The following is a 17,295-nucleotide window of genomic DNA, read 5'->3' as shown; positions in this document are numbered from 1 at the left end:
AAAAATAAAACATAAAATATAAAAATTATTTTTAAAATATATTAAAACTAAATTAAAAACATTTTAAATTCTCTAACAAAATTTTGTTTTATAAAATATTTTCCAAAATTATTCTAAGAATAGATAAATTTACTTCCATGAGAGCGACGGTTGAGGACCTCCTGGTAGGCTGTGACAAGAAAAGCAATCCCAACTCCCTACGACATTGACTATCAATCCACTGTCAAAAAGATAAGAAGAACGCGTTTACCCCATGAATTTATTTATTTATTTTCCTTCAACCCTCCTTCCTAACCAAGTCAAGAGACTCGGAATTGAGATCACAGTTGTTGGAACTCTTCCCCTCTTCAGGGTCTGGTTCCGCTTTTAGAAATCCAGAATCTCCTCCTTTTCCTTTTTCTTTTTTTTCTTTTTTTAATTTTTAATTTTTAATTTTTTTTATTCCTCCATTGGTAAGGAAAAAGAACCTCTATTTCCTATTGAAGTTTCTAAATAGGAATTTGTTTCTAATAATAATAATAATAATTCAAAATTATTATCAAAATCATTTTTTGGATAACTATTTTTAAAAAATTACCAGACCCTTATTCTCATTAATTGCCTTAAAAATGACATAAATCCTAAATTTGTTTATAATGAAACAACATTTAATATTATTATTTAATGAGCTATTACTACATTCTTCATCTTGCATAGACTTTTTGGGCTTAAATTTGTACAAAATCTTAAGGTTAGATTTGGTTACTAGAAAGAGATGAGGAAAAGAACAAATGCTATCAAAGATTATTTTCTCCTATTTAGATAACATAAACAAATGCTAAAAATGGGAGAAAAAAAATAGTAAAGAAAGTGGAAAATGCTAACAGATTTTTCTCCCTAACTAATGTTTGGCTCTTGAAAATTTTGAAAGAAAATATAATAAAAATGAAATTGAAAAAAAAAACAGAGAAAGAGAAAAGTGAAAGAAAATAAAAAATAGATTTAAAATTAATAAATTATTTTTATATGCTACTTTATATTTATTTAAATTATTTTAACTCTTCAATAAAAAAAATTATATAATTTGAAAATGTATAAGTTTTTAACTAATTTTAATTATTTTTATTTTTATTTTTTTGTATTTTCCACTATGCACAACGTGAGAAAAAAAAATTTCCTTAGTATTTTGTTTTATTAGTACTTTTTGAAAACTAAATATAACTCTAATTTCTTTAAATTATATTTGGTTCTAAAAAAGTGTTAAAGAAAAAAAATATTTTCTTATATTTGGCTTATCATAAAACCACTATATAGCCAAACATAAGAAAATATTTTTTTTTAGTTTTTTTTTTATTAGTATTTTCTAAGAACTAAATGTAACCCTAATTTCTTTGCATTATATTTTATTAAAAAAAATGTATTAAAGAAAGAAAAAGAAAAATATTTTCTCATATTTTACTTGTTATAAAACTACAACAAAATCAAATATGGGAATATAATTTTTTTTTTTAGTATTTTTTTTCCTTTATTAGTACTTTGAACTAAACATAACACTAATTTCTTTGAGATATATTTGGTTCTAAAAAAGTCCCAAAAAAGAAAAAATATATTAAAAAAATTATTTTCTCACATTTGATTTATCATGAAAAGTATATAAAATACAATTAAAATTAATTATAAGCTTATGTATTTTCATATTATTTAATCTTTCTACAAAAGAGAAAAGTTAAATTACATGACTATGAAGATGATAGAAACCATGATTTATGCAGCGGAAACAAATCATGATGAAACAAGCATGGAGGCAAGCCAAAACCATATGTAAAAGACTGACCTTTTTCTCTGCTGAAAACGCCCACAATCTCCTACAATCTTCTGCTGTTTACCTTTATCAATTTTCCGGACTGTAATTTCTGAGTGGGCAGAAAAAACAATAGCTGGGGTTCGTCACTCTCTTTTCTGTTTTTAATATATATCTCTTCGATGGGAAGAAGACCACTTTCTTAGAAACTCTTTTTTCTGTTTCTAATATATATCTCTTCGATGGGAAGAAGACCACTTTCTTAGAAACTCTTCAGCACATAATTTGCTTGAAAAAAGATATAAGCGTGACTCTCTTTCCCTTAAAATGCTCATTTTAAATAAATTAGATTATCTATTTTTAATTAAATAAAATTTAATTAAAAACTAATCTACCATTTATTTAAAACACATAATTCATGTATAGTCCAAACAATTAAGGCACAGCAGGGACCGCAGGAATAAAATTAACAAGGCTACTAATTATAATAAGAATTCATACAGGACCAGTATATTCTCATTATAATTAATCACAAATTATACCACTAAAAATTCATGATTGAACTCCTTATTAATCTTACAATTCCATTACATAATAATTTATGTTTCCCACGTTAAGATTACAGATGCTATTTACATCAAACAAATTACTGACAATTTATTTGAGTAACAATAGATCTTCAAGATTGTCGCTTAACTTAATTCATGTGTCGGATAAAAATCCACCTGCAGGGTTTACACAATGAAACCTTATAAGCTTACTTAAAGTGCATCATCAATCTCTATACCGAGACGTGGATTCAATCATTATTTAATACATCGCAAACATAAAGCGTCTTTGTCCAACTCATCGAGTCTTATCGCTCCAATAAATGAAACTCACTCTTTGATGAATCAAAACACAAGATATTTTATATTTGCTCATATTAATTAAATCATGATTAAAAACATAAATCTTATTTCTAATGTCCTAGAGAATATGTTTTAACAGTCAGTACAAAACATCCATTCTCTACTTGGTCCAGTTAGTTATATATAAAATATACTAACACAATTATTATTAAATTATGCCGAAAGATTAATTTATCTAATGCAAATCTCCAATTAAATACAAAGAAATAATTGTTTATAGAATGACATCATAATAACATACTATTAAATTCACGCTTATGCATGGTTAATAGTATATCTCTATCAGAAGAAACGTATAAAAATAATTTATTTTTCAATTTTCTTCACTCCTTCATTCATAGTATTTTTCCTCTTTATTTTCTTTCCCTTATCTTCGAAAACCAAACATATTAGTCCCTTTGGTTTCCTCTTAAAAGATGGCATCAACCCAACAATGGTTTATAATTAAACATCAACATCTATTGTTTTTTTAATTTTAATGAATTACCCTCTCCTATCATACACTTTTTCAATCTAGATTTGTACAGTTTTAAAGAATGAAAAATAATAAGGTGGTGTTTGTTTTTTAGCTGAATAAAAAAAACTAAAATATTTGACTTTTTCTATTCAACTAAAAAACAAACACCATAAAAAAAAAAATGTTTAAAAGACCCCTTTGGGTTTTTTTATACTTTTTGTCAATTTAACTTTTCGTACCTCAACTTTCGTATAGATAACCAATGAAAAAAGTTACTATTTTTTCTTGCCATTTTCTTTCTTTGTTTTTTTTTTTCTTTTTTTCTGTTTAATTTCCCTGAACCAAAGTATAAAAAAAGTTTCCATGTCAATTGTATTGGTTATTAAACTTTCAAAAGATCACTTGCCCAGAGTGTAACAACTTGTTTGACAACTATTTTTAAGAATAATTTTTTGTTTTGTAAAATATATATAAAAAAAACAAAAAAATAAGTTTGATAATAAAAAAAACTGTTTTTAGTAATGTTTTATGAAAAGTATTTTAGAAAATAATTATATAAGCACGTAGAATTATTAAAAATAAAACATAATATATAAAAATTACTTTTAAAATTATTAAAACATGTTAAAAACATTTTAAATTTTAAAGCAGATTTTTGTTTTATAAAATAGTTTTTAAAAACTGTTGTAAAAAACAATTCTTCATAATCGTATTCGAAAAGGGTCACCAAACAGACCTAACATTCATTTTCCCTCTTATGTAAATATTGTACACTAAATTAAATGGCTACTAACCCAAATAGGTCTTCACATCTTTTAAATCGTGTACATGGTGAAGATTTCTGAAGTCCATCAATCTGAAAACTGTTTTAGATCATTTTACGTCTCCATCCACCCGGTTAAACAATCATTACTGCAACTTGACAGAAAAGAACACTTTAAAAACAACGAAAATCCAAGAGATAATCACAACAAAGACTGTTTCATTGACCATTCAGAGAGAGGTGTACCCATCACAATACTATTAGGTCTTTAATAATGATATTTCACCGAAGAGTAAAGAAACGGACGTTGTATAAGAATCTCACCCACCAACAACCACCGCAGGAGAAGAAGACACGCACAAGAAAGCAAGGGCAAAAGAAAATCCATAAATCCACGACAAAGAATATAAATTTTTTTTAATTTTTTTTCAGTATTAAGGATGTTTGTATGCTTCTGCTCTTCCATCAATTTCTTTATCATTACTTTTAACGGCTTTGCTCCCATGAACTATTTTCTTTCTTCCTTTTGCTTCTTCTCAGAGTTCTCGAAAGTCAATAACAAACTCACCAACTCTTGATTTAAGTTCATTCGTTTCTTGTTCACCTATCTATATCTTAATCTCTTTCATATGCTTCCATCCAAAGAGACTAACGGTTGCCACTTAGCCATAAAATTTCCATTCAGAAGACATCGACAAAGGCTTCAAAATGACTCTTCTTTCCTTGTGTTTTAAGGGATTTTCTCAACTTCAGGCTGGGTATTTGGCCTACAAAGTACCAAGGGTTTTGGCAGTTCTGATTAGGGGATGTGGGTGTGGGACAGAAGGCAAAGAAAAAGAAAGAAGATCAAGGGAATCATGCATACAGCTAAGAGCAGCTAGCTGGAATGGACTTGTAGTAATAGGCCAAAACAGGAACACTAATACACAATTTTGTATAATCATGAAGGCTAAACCAAGCTAAAGTACACGAAAACTAGACTCAGGTAGTACGATCAGGGAAAAGCATATTCACTGGTTCAAAAAAGACGATATCAACAACACGTGATAATAGCAAAAACATGCATCAGGACATATGGTTAAGGGGTTGGAGTGTGTTTGCCTCATCAGACATGCAAACATGCATGCTTTTCAACACAGAAAAGGGCAAAGGTTCCAAAAGGATCATCCATTTTTCAACTTTCCAATTGACAGGCTACCTAATTCAGATATAACTAATCTAAACAGCATTTGTTTAAGATTTCCTAACTCAATTGTTGTTGACAAAATTGCTAGGAGGGCCAATGGGAGGAGATCTCTCTATGTATTATGATAATGAGGACATAATGGAAACTTTTACTCGAGGCAACATGGGGTTTTAGTCCACACTTAACCGAAACTACTAGACTGGATCAAATCAACATTATCATATTATACGTCACACCCAACACGCGTCTTACCAACCGATCATCTTGACCCGGTTTATTGCTTTGAGAAGATGTTATTACTATTCAATCACAGAGCTTAACCTTGCAATCTAGAAACAATGATTGTGGTACCACGAAATGGTCATTTAAGAGATCTTGAATATGGAGTCTTCATATATTACCTAATACCATCACCAAGTCTCTAATGGACAATGGACTTCAGAGCCTTTCCTCTCCAACTTTCACCACCCTAAAAGAATATATAAATTAGACAAAAGCAAAAGATACAAGCTTTGCTTCTTCAAACCCTTTCCCACACAAATATCACTCTCAACCCATTGTTCAAGACTAGAGATAACGGGGCATACCCATTTTTCAAAAGGATGGTGATGTTACATGTAGTAGAGATAAGAGAAATTTGAGGAGCTCCCCATAACCAACCTCCCATTAAATGAAAAAACAGGGTCTATTCTAAGATTGGACATTTCACTCTTATGCATATATGAATGGATTTATTGGCCCTTTGGCAGTGTTTTTGGATGACCTTATGTCTATCAATGAACAGCTTAAGGAGCTTTCCTCCATGTACACTTCAAAAAAAAATGGAAGGGCAGTTGTGGGTTTTAAGACTGACTTCTCCACTTATGAAAAAGTTCAGTGTCAACACCAATTTCTTTTTTCTGTATGAGAGCCATGGTTTGACTATTTTGCCTCTGATGAGGATTAAAAAAAAAGAGTGCCAGTTTGAGTTTTTGGGACAATGAACATGATGATACATGCAAAATATTTTTGCGTTCATACATCCTATTTGATAACCAAACAAAAATCCTATAATAATGATGCTTTCTTGGAATTCAAACCCAATAAAGACTTGTTAACCAAGCATTCATGAAATGGTTCACTTTTGATAGGCCAGTGGGTACAACAACTCCTAAAAGAGTTGAACGAAGTTTGCCCCTGTAATATGACCATCATGCTGAATCAAAACCTAATCTGCCAACCTTGAAACAACCCTGCTCTTCCCCTCTAATTGCCCTATAAAAGAACCTTCTCAGTTTCTCATTCTCCCACCAACAATACTAGCTTCTAGCTCATCCACCATTTCCACATCCACTTCGTAGAGATGGAGGCCTTGAGCTGCTGCATTGCCAATTCTAGGTCTTTCCTCTTGGGCCTTTTGCTTCTCCTTGCTTCTGCAGTGTTCTTTACAGAAGCCGAAACCCACCATCATGATTTTGTTGTATGTCTTCTCTTCTTCCTTCCTTCCTTTTACTTGCTTCTTTCCTCTCTTGGCCTTGGATTCTGACTATCTGCATTGATGTAACAGGTTCAAGCCACCCCGGTGAAGAGGCTGTGCAAAACCCACAACACCATAACAGTGAACGGGCAATACCCGGGGCCAACGTTGGAAATAAACAATGGAGACACCCTAGAAGTCAAAGTCACCAACAAAGCTCGATACAATGTTACCATTCACTGGTAATTCCATGCATGCATACATGTTTCCTCTGTACAAAAATGAATTGAATTGAAGGTATCTGGATAGGGCATGAATGCATGCAGGCATGCAGGCATGCTCCTACAAAAGAACCAACCAAAGTATATATTTCATCCAATGAACATACTAATGTATATAGAAAGACTCTTCCTACCTTCTATACTTATCTTACTATTATTTCTCTCCAGGCACGGTATACGGCAGATGAGAACAGGATGGGCAGATGGGCCAGAGTTTGTAACTCAGTGCCCAATTCGACCAGGAGGAAGTTACACCTACCGGTTTACAGTTCAAGGACAGGAAGGCACTCTATGGTGGCATGCTCATAGCTCATGGCTCAGAGCCACTGTCTATGGTGCCCTCATCATCCACCCAAAACCAGGATCCTCCTATCCATTCACTAAGCCAAAGCGAGAAACACCCATTCTTCTTGGTAATGATCACTTCTCTAATCACTAACAACAGATGATGATAATGATGTGGATAATAGGATAACAATTTGGATGCCTATGACTGAGAATGATAGATTAACGGTGAGCATAATGATGTTCAGGAGAATGGTGGGATGCAAACCCCATCGATGTTGTGAGGCAGGCGACTAGGACAGGAGCAGCTCCAAATGTGTCTGATGCATACACCATCAATGGTCAACCTGGTGATCTTTACAACTGCTCCAGCAAAGGTTTGCTTCTTTTCACAAATACTTTGCTCTGCTGACGAGTTCATGCAATATGCCTAGATTTTCCCTAGTGGGCCATTTCCTCCACACAAAGACATATGATGTCCGTGGATGCTCCTAGAAATTATAGGAAAAAAAATTAATCCAGTTTTTGGAAGACATCCAAACTTGTCCTCTCGGGGCAAAAGAGGGCCACCAATTTACCGGGGCATTCTCTGTCCTTTAGAAAAAGATGACACACCTAAAGAAATCAGAGCAATTCCTTCAAATTTTTGAAGCAAATCCTTACTCTTCCAACTCGAATCCATAACCAGCTTGACACTGGGGACTGGGAGAGTGGATTTGACCATATTTACCCGGAGGTTCATACATTGGACAGAACCAAACACCCAGGAAGCAACCAATTTCTACTGTCCTATAACAGCTAAAACTTAAATCTTCATCATGGATGCTTAGATCATGCCTACAAAAAATCTTCTGACCTTGTTTTATTGGTATGCAGACACTGTGATAGTTCCAATTGACAGTGGTGAGACCAACCTCCTCCGAGTCATCAACTCTGGGCTTAACCAAGAGCTCTTCTTCACTGTTGCCAACCACAAGTTTACAGTTGTCTCAGCTGATGCATCCTATACCAAACCCTTCACCACCTCAGTCATCATGCTAGGACCTGGTCAAACCACTGACGTCCTAATCACCGGTGATCAGCCACCAGCTCGTTATTACATGGCCGCACGTGCCTATCAAAGTGCTCAAGGTGCACCATTTGACAATACTACCACCACAGCCATACTTGAATACAAGTCTGCTCCTTGTCCTGCTAAGAAGGGTGTCTCCACCACCCCTGTTTTCCCTTCTTTGCCTGCTTTCAATGACACGGCCACTGTCACAGCCTTCAGTAAGAGCTTCAGAAGTCCTGCTAAAGTCGAAGTCCCCACAGACATTGATGAAAGCCTCTTCTTCACTGTTGGCCTAGGGCTCAATAGGTGCCCACCAAAGTTTAAATCCAGCCAGTGTCAAGGTCCCAATGGAACCCGCTTCACCGCCAGCATGAACAATGTCTCTTTTGTTCTCCCATCCAACTTTTCCTTACTGCAAGCTCACCAGCAAGGTATCCCTGGAGTTTTCACCACTGATTATCCCGCAGCTCCACCAGTAAAATTCGATTACACTGGTAATGTGAGCCGGTCACTCTGGCAACCCGTTCCAGGTACTAAGTTGTACAAGTTGAAGTATGGGTCAAGAGTCCAGGTTGTATTACAGGGAACAAGTATCTTCACAGCTGAGAACCACCCCATCCATCTTCATGGATACGATTTCTACATCATTGCAGAAGGTTTCGGAAACTTCAACCCCAGTACTGATACATCCAAGTTTAATCTTGTTGATCCACCTCTTAGGAATACAGTGGCCGTACCTGTGAATGGTTGGGCAGTCATCAGATTTGTTGCCGATAATCCAGGTAAAATTACTTGAATTTCCCAAAAATTCTACTTCCAATATATTTCAAATTTTTGCCCTCAACTTTCAATTCATTTGTCTGGCAAAAACAGGAGTTTGGCTAATGCACTGCCACTTGGATGTTCATATCACCTGGGGTCTGGCCATGGCTTTCCTGGTGGAGAATGGAGTTGGGGCTTTGCAATCGATAGAGACTCCTCCAGCGGATTTGCCTCTGTGCTAAGATCATCAACATAAAAACCACCCACAGTTGAACTTCATATATATGCCTTATAAAAGGGGCACCTATTTTTCTACTCTTAGCATACGGATTATTCAGTGTTGTTTTCCCCGCATTTGGGGCCTTAGTTCTTGCTTTCTATTTCATTGTTCTTTTTGATAGATAAAGCGGGTCCAGATGGTGCTGTGTTGCATCACAGAGCGCCATCAGATTTAAAATCAGACCCCATTTGTTTCCTTGTTTTTTTTCTTTTTTCGGTTGTATTGTTTCAAGAAACATCATCAGAGATAAATTGAAGTTCAGAAAGTTATTATTATATCACTATCTTGTTTATCACCAACTACCTTTACAACAGCAGCATTATCACAAATGCACTCCATGCATAGTAATTCTAGCTCTGACTCCAAGGGATCCTAATTTTTTAAATTCTGAACCAAATTAGAAATGACAGTTCCAATCAGATCAAGAAACATGAAATAATTCACGGATGCTAAGTGCCAAATGCATCTCAGACTACAGATTCAGCCCTCACAAGTCCACAATCTCAATGAAATATATCCTAGGCTTCTAGTACATCAAACTTTGTACATATACAGAAAAAAATAAAAATAAAAGGGGTAAATTCAGGTTCTGTTTGTTTACTGGGAAAGTCAGGCATAATTCCTGAAATTCGGAATGATTTGATGAACACCAACCGCAACAAGAATTTAAATGCTTCAAAATCAACTATGATTCTCGGCAAACCTCAGAAAGATAATGGATAATATGAGCAGACCGTCAGTCATCGTCGCGGCATCCGTCCGCATTGATTTTCCGAGACTACGTCGTTTATCGTATCGAACCGAGATCGTTTTGCCTTGTCCTGTGTAGAAATTCAACTACGGCCATCAATGATCCGTTCGGTTGCAGAAATCTCCCGAGGAAAAAATAAAAAATGAATCTAAGAAGATTGCCCCAAGATTTTTCAAGATTCCTAGTTTTTCAGCATTTTCCTCCACTTTCCAACAATTTCCCAGGAACCAAACAGGCCACGGAACTCCTCTGCCCGACAGCAAAAAATGAAGCATTTTTTACTTTGGACTCTGAGTCACAGTCTGCAGTTATTTGACCAAAACGCATCGTTTCGTTCAAACTCCTTTTTCTGCATGCATCACCAATTTCGCCTTAAATTAAAACTTTTCAACTTAAAATTAAAATAAATTCTTCAAAAATTTTAAATTGGCTAAAAAATTTACAACGTTGCTTACAAAATCAATTATGGAATCCTGAAACTTTTACTCGAATTAAGTTTATCCAATGCTCTATTGATCAAGAAATAAATTGTAATACTTAATTTCTCACAAAAGGTTAAAGGCAAATTCAGATATAAAACATGGGCAGAAGGAGGGCCCAACAATTGGGCCCAGATTATGCCCAAGAGCCCATCATTTCAAGTTGGATTCGGTCCTTGATTAAAAACCTTGCTAGGATTGGGTTAGTACCAAGTTGGGCCAAGCCGGGTCACAAATCCAAAAATCAGAACCACAATTTGGACCACCAAATCAAATTTACATTCGTAATTTCCTTAATTTCAAGAAATTACAATACTTTTCCCAATGTTTTCACAGTAGAACTAACCTATCTTATGATCTATTTTATTATCAAAAACCTTCCTAAGATAGTCTATTTTCAAAATAATTAATTTTAAAATTATTTTATTTTATTTTAAAGTACATTTATCTAATAATTAAAGCTAGTTTGGTAATATTTGAATACAATTTAAAAAATGGTATTTCTATTATTTAAAGAGTTTGGAAATTTGTAGATTAATTATTTTATTGATAAATTACTAAAATAATATTATAAACTTTATTGTATTACCATCTTCTTATGTATATTTTTAAACCATAAATAAAATATTAAACATAATATATATATATTAACAACAAATATGTAAATTATTGAGATATAAACAAAATTTAATGTAAATTATTGGAATACAGAATTTAGATTTATATCCAATAAATAAATCGAGGAAATACAAATAATTAAGATTTCTCACCAAACTAAACTTTAATACCATGTTAAACTACCAATTTTTTTTTTAAAAAAAATTAAACTAGTGCGATTTAAACTCAATATGTATATCATGTTTTTTAACATTTTAGAATTTGAGAAATTTAAGAGAAAATATGAGAAAAATAAAATAAATAAATAAAATAATAGATTTAATCTTAATAAATTTGTATATATTTTAAAATTTGTTTTTCTCTTTTTATTTATATAAAATAAAAAATTAAAACATATAAGCTTTTAAATAGTTTTTGGTTATACTTGATTTTTCTTCATATTTTTTTTAGATAAATCAAATAAAATAATTTGGATTTCTTGCTATTTTTATTCTTTTCCTTATTATTTGATGCACTCCTTTACCTTTTAGGCACCAAAAGTTCGAGCCTTTCAAAAATTAGGTGGTGTTTTTTTTTTCTTTTTGTAAAAATCAATTTATTTTTAAATTTTAGATTATTTATTTTTATCATATTTAATTTTTTTTACGGGATAAAAAAAATAAAATATTTGAAGTTTTTTTATTACTAAAAGGAAAATGTTAGTTTTTCTTTAAGTTGTTAATATTTAATAAAAATAAAATGTTAAAAAACAAATAACTTAAAATTTCATCTTATTTAATTTTAAGTTTTATTTAGAATTAAGTAAAAAAACAAATAAACAAACACTATTTTTTTTCATAGAAGGATTCTAAAATTTTCAATATAATTTATAAATTTATATTAAAATTATTTATTTTTTAATAAAAAAACAATTTTACTTTATAACTATTCAAGTCAAAATCAAATTCAAATTTGTCGAACTTTGATATAAATTTATAAACTGTTCTTATCATAAAATCTTATTTTTAATGTACTAAAATTTTGTTTTGAAAGTAGTAAGTATTTTATAAAATATATATATTTTAAAATAATCTTGTAAAATAGTATTATTTAAATAAATAAATAAAAACCACTCGATAAGCGGGTCAATGGATAAAATAAAAAATGAACTTGATAAGGAAGAAAAATGAATTTTGACCAATTCCCCGTGTAGTCAAAGTTGTCAAACTGTCGAAGTCCAGACGCCCAATAAAATACCGAAGAGAATTGGAGTAAGACTTGCTTCTCCATTATATTAAGGGAAGCCAAGGGCAGCTCAAACTCAAAGACCAACCTTTTTTATAACACTTTTGTACTACAGATCTTTCCAGATGTTGCATCTACGTCAGCCACAACGCACGAAAAAATTTATTTCATAAATAAAAAATAAAGGTCAGTAATGACGTAATGATAAATAAATAAATAATAATATGTGTGAGGAGTCGACTTACATGGAAAATGACCTGCCGCACCCCAAAGAGGCGAGTGCTGACCATGGATGCGCTGTACTACTCTAATTAGTATGCTTTTAGCTTGATAAGATATGGTGACGAAATTACATAAACGGCCCTGCCTTTCTCATAGTAAAGTTCTAAAATACCCATTTCATATGCTACTATATTTTTATGGAATTTTTATTGGAAGATATATATTGGCTTACTTGAGGGGCACATAAAAAAAAAAATCTTAAATTCTTTATTAAAATTAATTTTTTTCCTCAAAAATATTAATTTTTGACATAAAAAAATGTTAATTTTTTTCTTCAAAAATATTTTTAAATTATTTAAATTATGTTTGAAACAACATAATTTTACCGTGAGTATATAATATAAGTTTAATAAAAAATAAAATATTTTACCATATAAATAAAATAAAATAAAAAACCCTTCCAAGGAGCAATAGATTTTTTTACTTTCATATTAAAATTTTGAATTATAAATTATTTTTTGGGTGAAATTATCCATCCATTATTAAAAAAAAAGAATTATTCACTTTTCATAATCAATTCAAAAGAATAAAAAATAAGAGTAGCATAAGCAAAATACTTGGCATTCAAGAAACATAATGGGCATAACAGTAATTTCACAGAGTGGTATCGTAGAAGTTTCACGAGAAAACGTGGGACAGAAACGCAATCCCACACAGCATTAATGAAAAGCAGGATTCTTCGGTGCTAAGAAAACGATGGGAACAAAGGTTGTGGCTCGGGAAGCATCCACTGCCACGTGCCAAAAGTTGCGGTACACCAAGCGACACGACGCGGCTAGGAAATCGCCACGTCATGGACACCGAAAATATTTTAAGAAATATCTAGAGAATTCTTCTATAAATATCTCAGCTGGCATGCTATTAGAAGATTTCAGATTTTATTGAATCTAAAACCCAAAAGAGAGACTGAGAGCAGAACTCGAAACTGAAAACGTTTTCTGAAATCACCGGGAGAGACAGAAGAAGATAGAAGTCCTCTAACTTTGGTAACTGAAAAGCAGAAAAGCAGAGCTTTGATCAGAAGTGGAAGGAGTTTATTCAGTGCCCATGTCGTCCGGAGTCATTGAAAGGTGGGTATCGTTTGAAATCCTTTTGTTCTTTGCCCCATTTTTTTATTTTTTTTGGGGTTTTGTTTGTTGCGAAGTTGTTGAAGTTTTGAATTATGGCTTTGTGCATGGGGGTTATGGTTATGAGGGTACTGCGGCTTTGTGCCTCTTTTTTTCTCATTGAGTGCATTCTGTTTGGTTGCTGAGAAAACGCTGGGAAAGTTTAAAAAGACGAAGAAATTCCTGAACCTGAAGTGCTTTTATGAATTCTACTATTGAATAGAGTTGTGTTTGGTTCTATGGAGAATGAGAAATTTACTTTAAAATTACTTTTCCCTTTTTTTGTTCCCTCTATTTTTCTCTTTAACATTGAGAGGTGCTTCAGTTCAATTTGGATTCTGCCTGTTTTCACCATAGCTTATGACTCTTTGACCTTTGATTTGACCCACATTTTTCCTTTGTGATATGTGATCGATACTTGTGTGTACTCCTATGAGTTGAGTGTTTCTTTCTGAGAGTTGTGGACCAGACTGGCTGTTCTCATTTACTTAGGTTTGCGACGACATGTTGAAAAGGATAGTCTATCAGTAACTTTGGTTGCTAATTTCTTCTATTACTTCCCCCCCAAGAAACATGGACCAGGTTAAGGCATTGAATTAGTGCCCCCGAGCATTTTTCTTCTTCATTGTTTGGGACCCAAGAAAGCTAAACCCCACCTCAAAGGGAGTTTAAAATACTTTGTATCTTTAATTGTAGTTCCCATTGTTTAAGGGCAGAAGAGGGCAACTTGAGCTCTGATATCATCATTCATCTATTCCATTTTCCCAGAACCATTTTTGGGTTCCCTTTGTGAATTCTGCATTAGATATCTGTCCATTCCTGATTATTGCTTCATATGCCAGTGTAGGTTGATGGAATTATCATATTAGACTCATAGAAGTATTAGGTGCAGGTGTTAGAATTTGTTTTTGATTGCTCAAATACTTCCTTCTGGTAAAAAATAAAATGTTTTCCATTTTGAAGGTTATTTTTGTGGTGCATTATTGAATTTGTATATGAATTTGTTAGGATGGATACCTGCGTTCAAGGTTCTAATAAGACTTCTTTTCCATTTGCTTCTTCCAGGAAGAGAAAGTCTCGAAGCCGGCGAAGTGGACCTAATTCCGTGGCCGAGACTCTTGCAAGATGGAAACAATACAACGATATACTTGATTCTGTCCGCAAAGCTCCAGCAAAAGGTTCAAAGAAGGGGTGTATGAAAGGTAAAGGGGGGCCCGAGAATTCAATATGTGGTTACAGGGGTGTGAGGCAGAGGACATGGGGTAAATGGGTTGCTGAGATTCGGGAGCCAAACAGAGGGAGTAGGCTATGGTTAGGTACCTTCCCAACTGCCATTGAAGCTGCTCTTGCATATGACGAAGCTGCAAGGGCCATGTATGGTTCTTCTGCCCGTCTTAATCTTCCAAATTACACCACGTCTTTGAAGGATTCTTCTTCGGCTCCAACTACATCGGTTTCTGATTCCACCACGACAACATCCAACTACTCTGAAGTGTGTGCATATGAGGATTCAAAGAAGCCTGTTTTACCGAGTATCAAACATGAAAGTGGCGAAGGTGAATCAGGAATAAGTGGTGGTATGCTTTCTGCAGTGGTTAAAGCTGAACCTGCCACACCAGTTAGTTTGGTAACACAGGGAGGAGGTAATGATCCTGTCAATGTAGGTAATGAACCTGTTGATGCAATGAAGCTCCAGCATGAAGAAAACGGTCATTCTTTGGATGCCATGTACTTCAAGAATGAAGACGGAGGACAGGATTTCTTGGAAGGATTTCCTATGGATGAAATGTTTGATGTGGATGAATTTTTGAGGGCCATAGACTCTGACCCCCTTGCTAGCTATGGTACAAGGCAGGAATTGGGTCATGATTCTGGGCAAGTAGGGAGCTTTGAAACTGATAATATGCAGTGGGAAAAGCCAACGGATTTATCTTACCAACTGCAAAATCCAGATGCTAAGCTTCTTGGGAGTTTGAATCATATGGAGCAAGTGCCTTCTGACTTTGATTATTGCTATGGCTTCTTGCAGCCAGGCAAGCAGTTAGATCCCTGTATAGGGTTGAATGATCAGGGGTTACTTGATTTGGAATTATCAGATATGGGGTTCTAAGAAGATTCTGATTGCTGGATATGAGATTGCCAGATTGAAGTTCTAAGGATGCCTGAATATAGAAGTCAGTATTACAGCTTGAAGATTGCAATTGATAGTACAATTAGCCAGATGACTAGACGATGGAATAGATTTCTGTGCTTTCATACATTCGTTTCTCCTCCTGGTTTGCCTCTTTGATCTAGCACCTAAGAGACAGTGCACCAGGGGAGTGTAACTTTGAGATTTTTTCAGTTCTTTAGCTGACTTTTTTCCTTGTATCATCTCTCTATTTTGGGCTGATTCTCTATAGGTTTTTTAGAGTGGGGAATTTAGCTTTGATGTGGTGGTTTTTCTAACCATTTTTAGGGCTAGTCTTAGTGTCTTAGTCATACCTTCAAAACAAACAGATTGTGTTTCCAAATAGTAAATAGTTTTCTCTTTTTTACCAGGACACAATTTTTTGCTGTTCATAGTTCGTCAGTGAAAGCATGTAACTCTCATAGTTCACTGTAATGTAAAAATGATGTTCCATTTTTGTTTTTCTGGCTTGGTGAGTTGAATGCTACATCCTCTCTCTCTCTCTCTCTCTCTCTCTCCTAGAAATCATCCTTTTAGCAATTTGGAGCGTGTTCCAGCACCATTCCCAGGTTGAATCTCTCTCTCCCTGTGTCTCAATTGATGTATTAGTATGGAGTATAAGAAGATGATCATAAGCATAGCTACCATGCTGTTGTGCCATTATGAATGATGATGTTGAGGGTGTCATGCCTTTAAAAAGAACATCTTTCTCTTGGCCCATGCCTTACACGAACACCTCATGGTTCAAGCGCCTCGCCCTCAGCAAGCTCCCAAGTCCTTACTCAATTTCTGAAGGGTTGGGGGGGCTTAGGGTCTGTTGCCATTGGGTGGGGCTATGGTATATAGGTAGAATAAATTGAAGAAGCAAACATATAACGGTGAGGTTCGTACAAATGATCATGGCAAGGCCTATGACTTTAAAACACACATTATCCTCCCATACAAGCCCGAAATCAAGGGTGAAGCCACATAAGATTTGAGGGGCATTAAATTTAGGAAAAAAAACCTTCATTGAAGGGTATTTGAACCGCTGGAACCTTTGCCCTTTGGTTACTAGGAAACCTTGGGTACCTTAATTTAAACCATTGAGTCTTAGAAAAATAACCTATATAAAGAAAAAAATATGATTTTATATATCTTAAAGCTAAGATTTTTATATATTTAGACTATAGTTTCTAATTTCTATAAATAAAAAAAAGGGAAAAATACATGGCTATTTTGATGACCACATCTTGTATTTTATTACCTATTAAAAATTCATTAAAATTTTGAAATCATATCTTAAAATTATGAGTTTATATTAAAAATTATATTTTAAAAATATGATTTTTTTAATTTAGAAATAGAATTTTGAAAGTATAGTTTCTAATTTCAATAAAAAAATAATAAAAAATAAAAATCGACATGGCTACTTCAATGACCATATCTTGTATTTTATCACCTTGAGTTT

The 17,295-nt window shown here is 33.6% G+C and overlaps 2 protein-coding genes across 2 annotated transcripts; both read left to right on the top strand.

The window, feature by feature from the left end:
* The first annotated feature begins 6,130 nt into the window (after nt 1–6,130).
* On the top strand, nt 6,131–9,490 carry LOC100262045 (laccase-12). Its single transcript, XM_002273839.5, has 6 exons — nt 6,131–6,556; nt 6,644–6,795; nt 7,003–7,247; nt 7,368–7,496; nt 7,996–8,955; nt 9,047–9,490. The coding sequence occupies exons 1-6, from the start codon at nt 6,440–6,442 to the stop codon at nt 9,175–9,177; spliced, it is 1,734 nt and encodes a 577-aa protein (XP_002273875.2). The 5' UTR covers nt 6,131–6,439; the 3' UTR covers nt 9,178–9,490.
* A 3,932-nt stretch (nt 9,491–13,422) lies between these two features.
* Nucleotides 13,423–16,310, top strand: LOC100267216 (dehydration-responsive element-binding protein 2C). The gene is made up of 2 exons (XM_002273802.3): nt 13,423–13,639; nt 14,741–16,310. The coding sequence occupies exons 1-2, from the start codon at nt 13,617–13,619 to the stop codon at nt 15,783–15,785; spliced, it is 1,068 nt and encodes a 355-aa protein (XP_002273838.1). The 5' UTR covers nt 13,423–13,616; the 3' UTR covers nt 15,786–16,310.
* Nucleotides 16,311–17,295: the final 985 nt, after the last annotated feature.

The sequence above is a fragment of the Vitis vinifera genome, chromosome 13 (assembly GCF_030704535.1).
Source record: "Vitis vinifera cultivar Pinot Noir 40024 chromosome 13, ASM3070453v1".
Classification (NCBI taxonomy): domain Eukaryota; kingdom Viridiplantae; phylum Streptophyta; class Magnoliopsida; order Vitales; family Vitaceae; genus Vitis; species Vitis vinifera.
The sequence above is the reverse complement of the archived record's forward strand: the minus strand, read 5'-3'. Positions and strand labels throughout refer to the sequence as shown.

Bases quoted from the DNA above. Each gene is read 5' to 3' on its own strand.
- LOC100262045 (XM_002273839.5), top strand. From the start codon at position 6,440: ATGGAGGCCTTGAGCTGCTGCATTGCCAATTCTAGGTCTTTCCTCTTG. The intron at 6,796-7,002 runs GTAATTCCATGC...ATTTCTCTCCAG, and splicing joins TACAATGTTACCATTCACTG to GCACGGTATACGGCAGATGA. The intron at 8,956-9,046 runs GTAAAATTACTT...TGGCAAAAACAG, and splicing joins ATTTGTTGCCGATAATCCAG to GAGTTTGGCTAATGCACTGC.
- LOC100267216 (XM_002273802.3), top strand. From the start codon at position 13,617: ATGTCGTCCGGAGTCATTGAAAG. The intron at 13,640-14,740 runs GTGGGTATCGTT...TGCTTCTTCCAG, and splicing joins TCGTCCGGAGTCATTGAAAG to GAAGAGAAAGTCTCGAAGCC.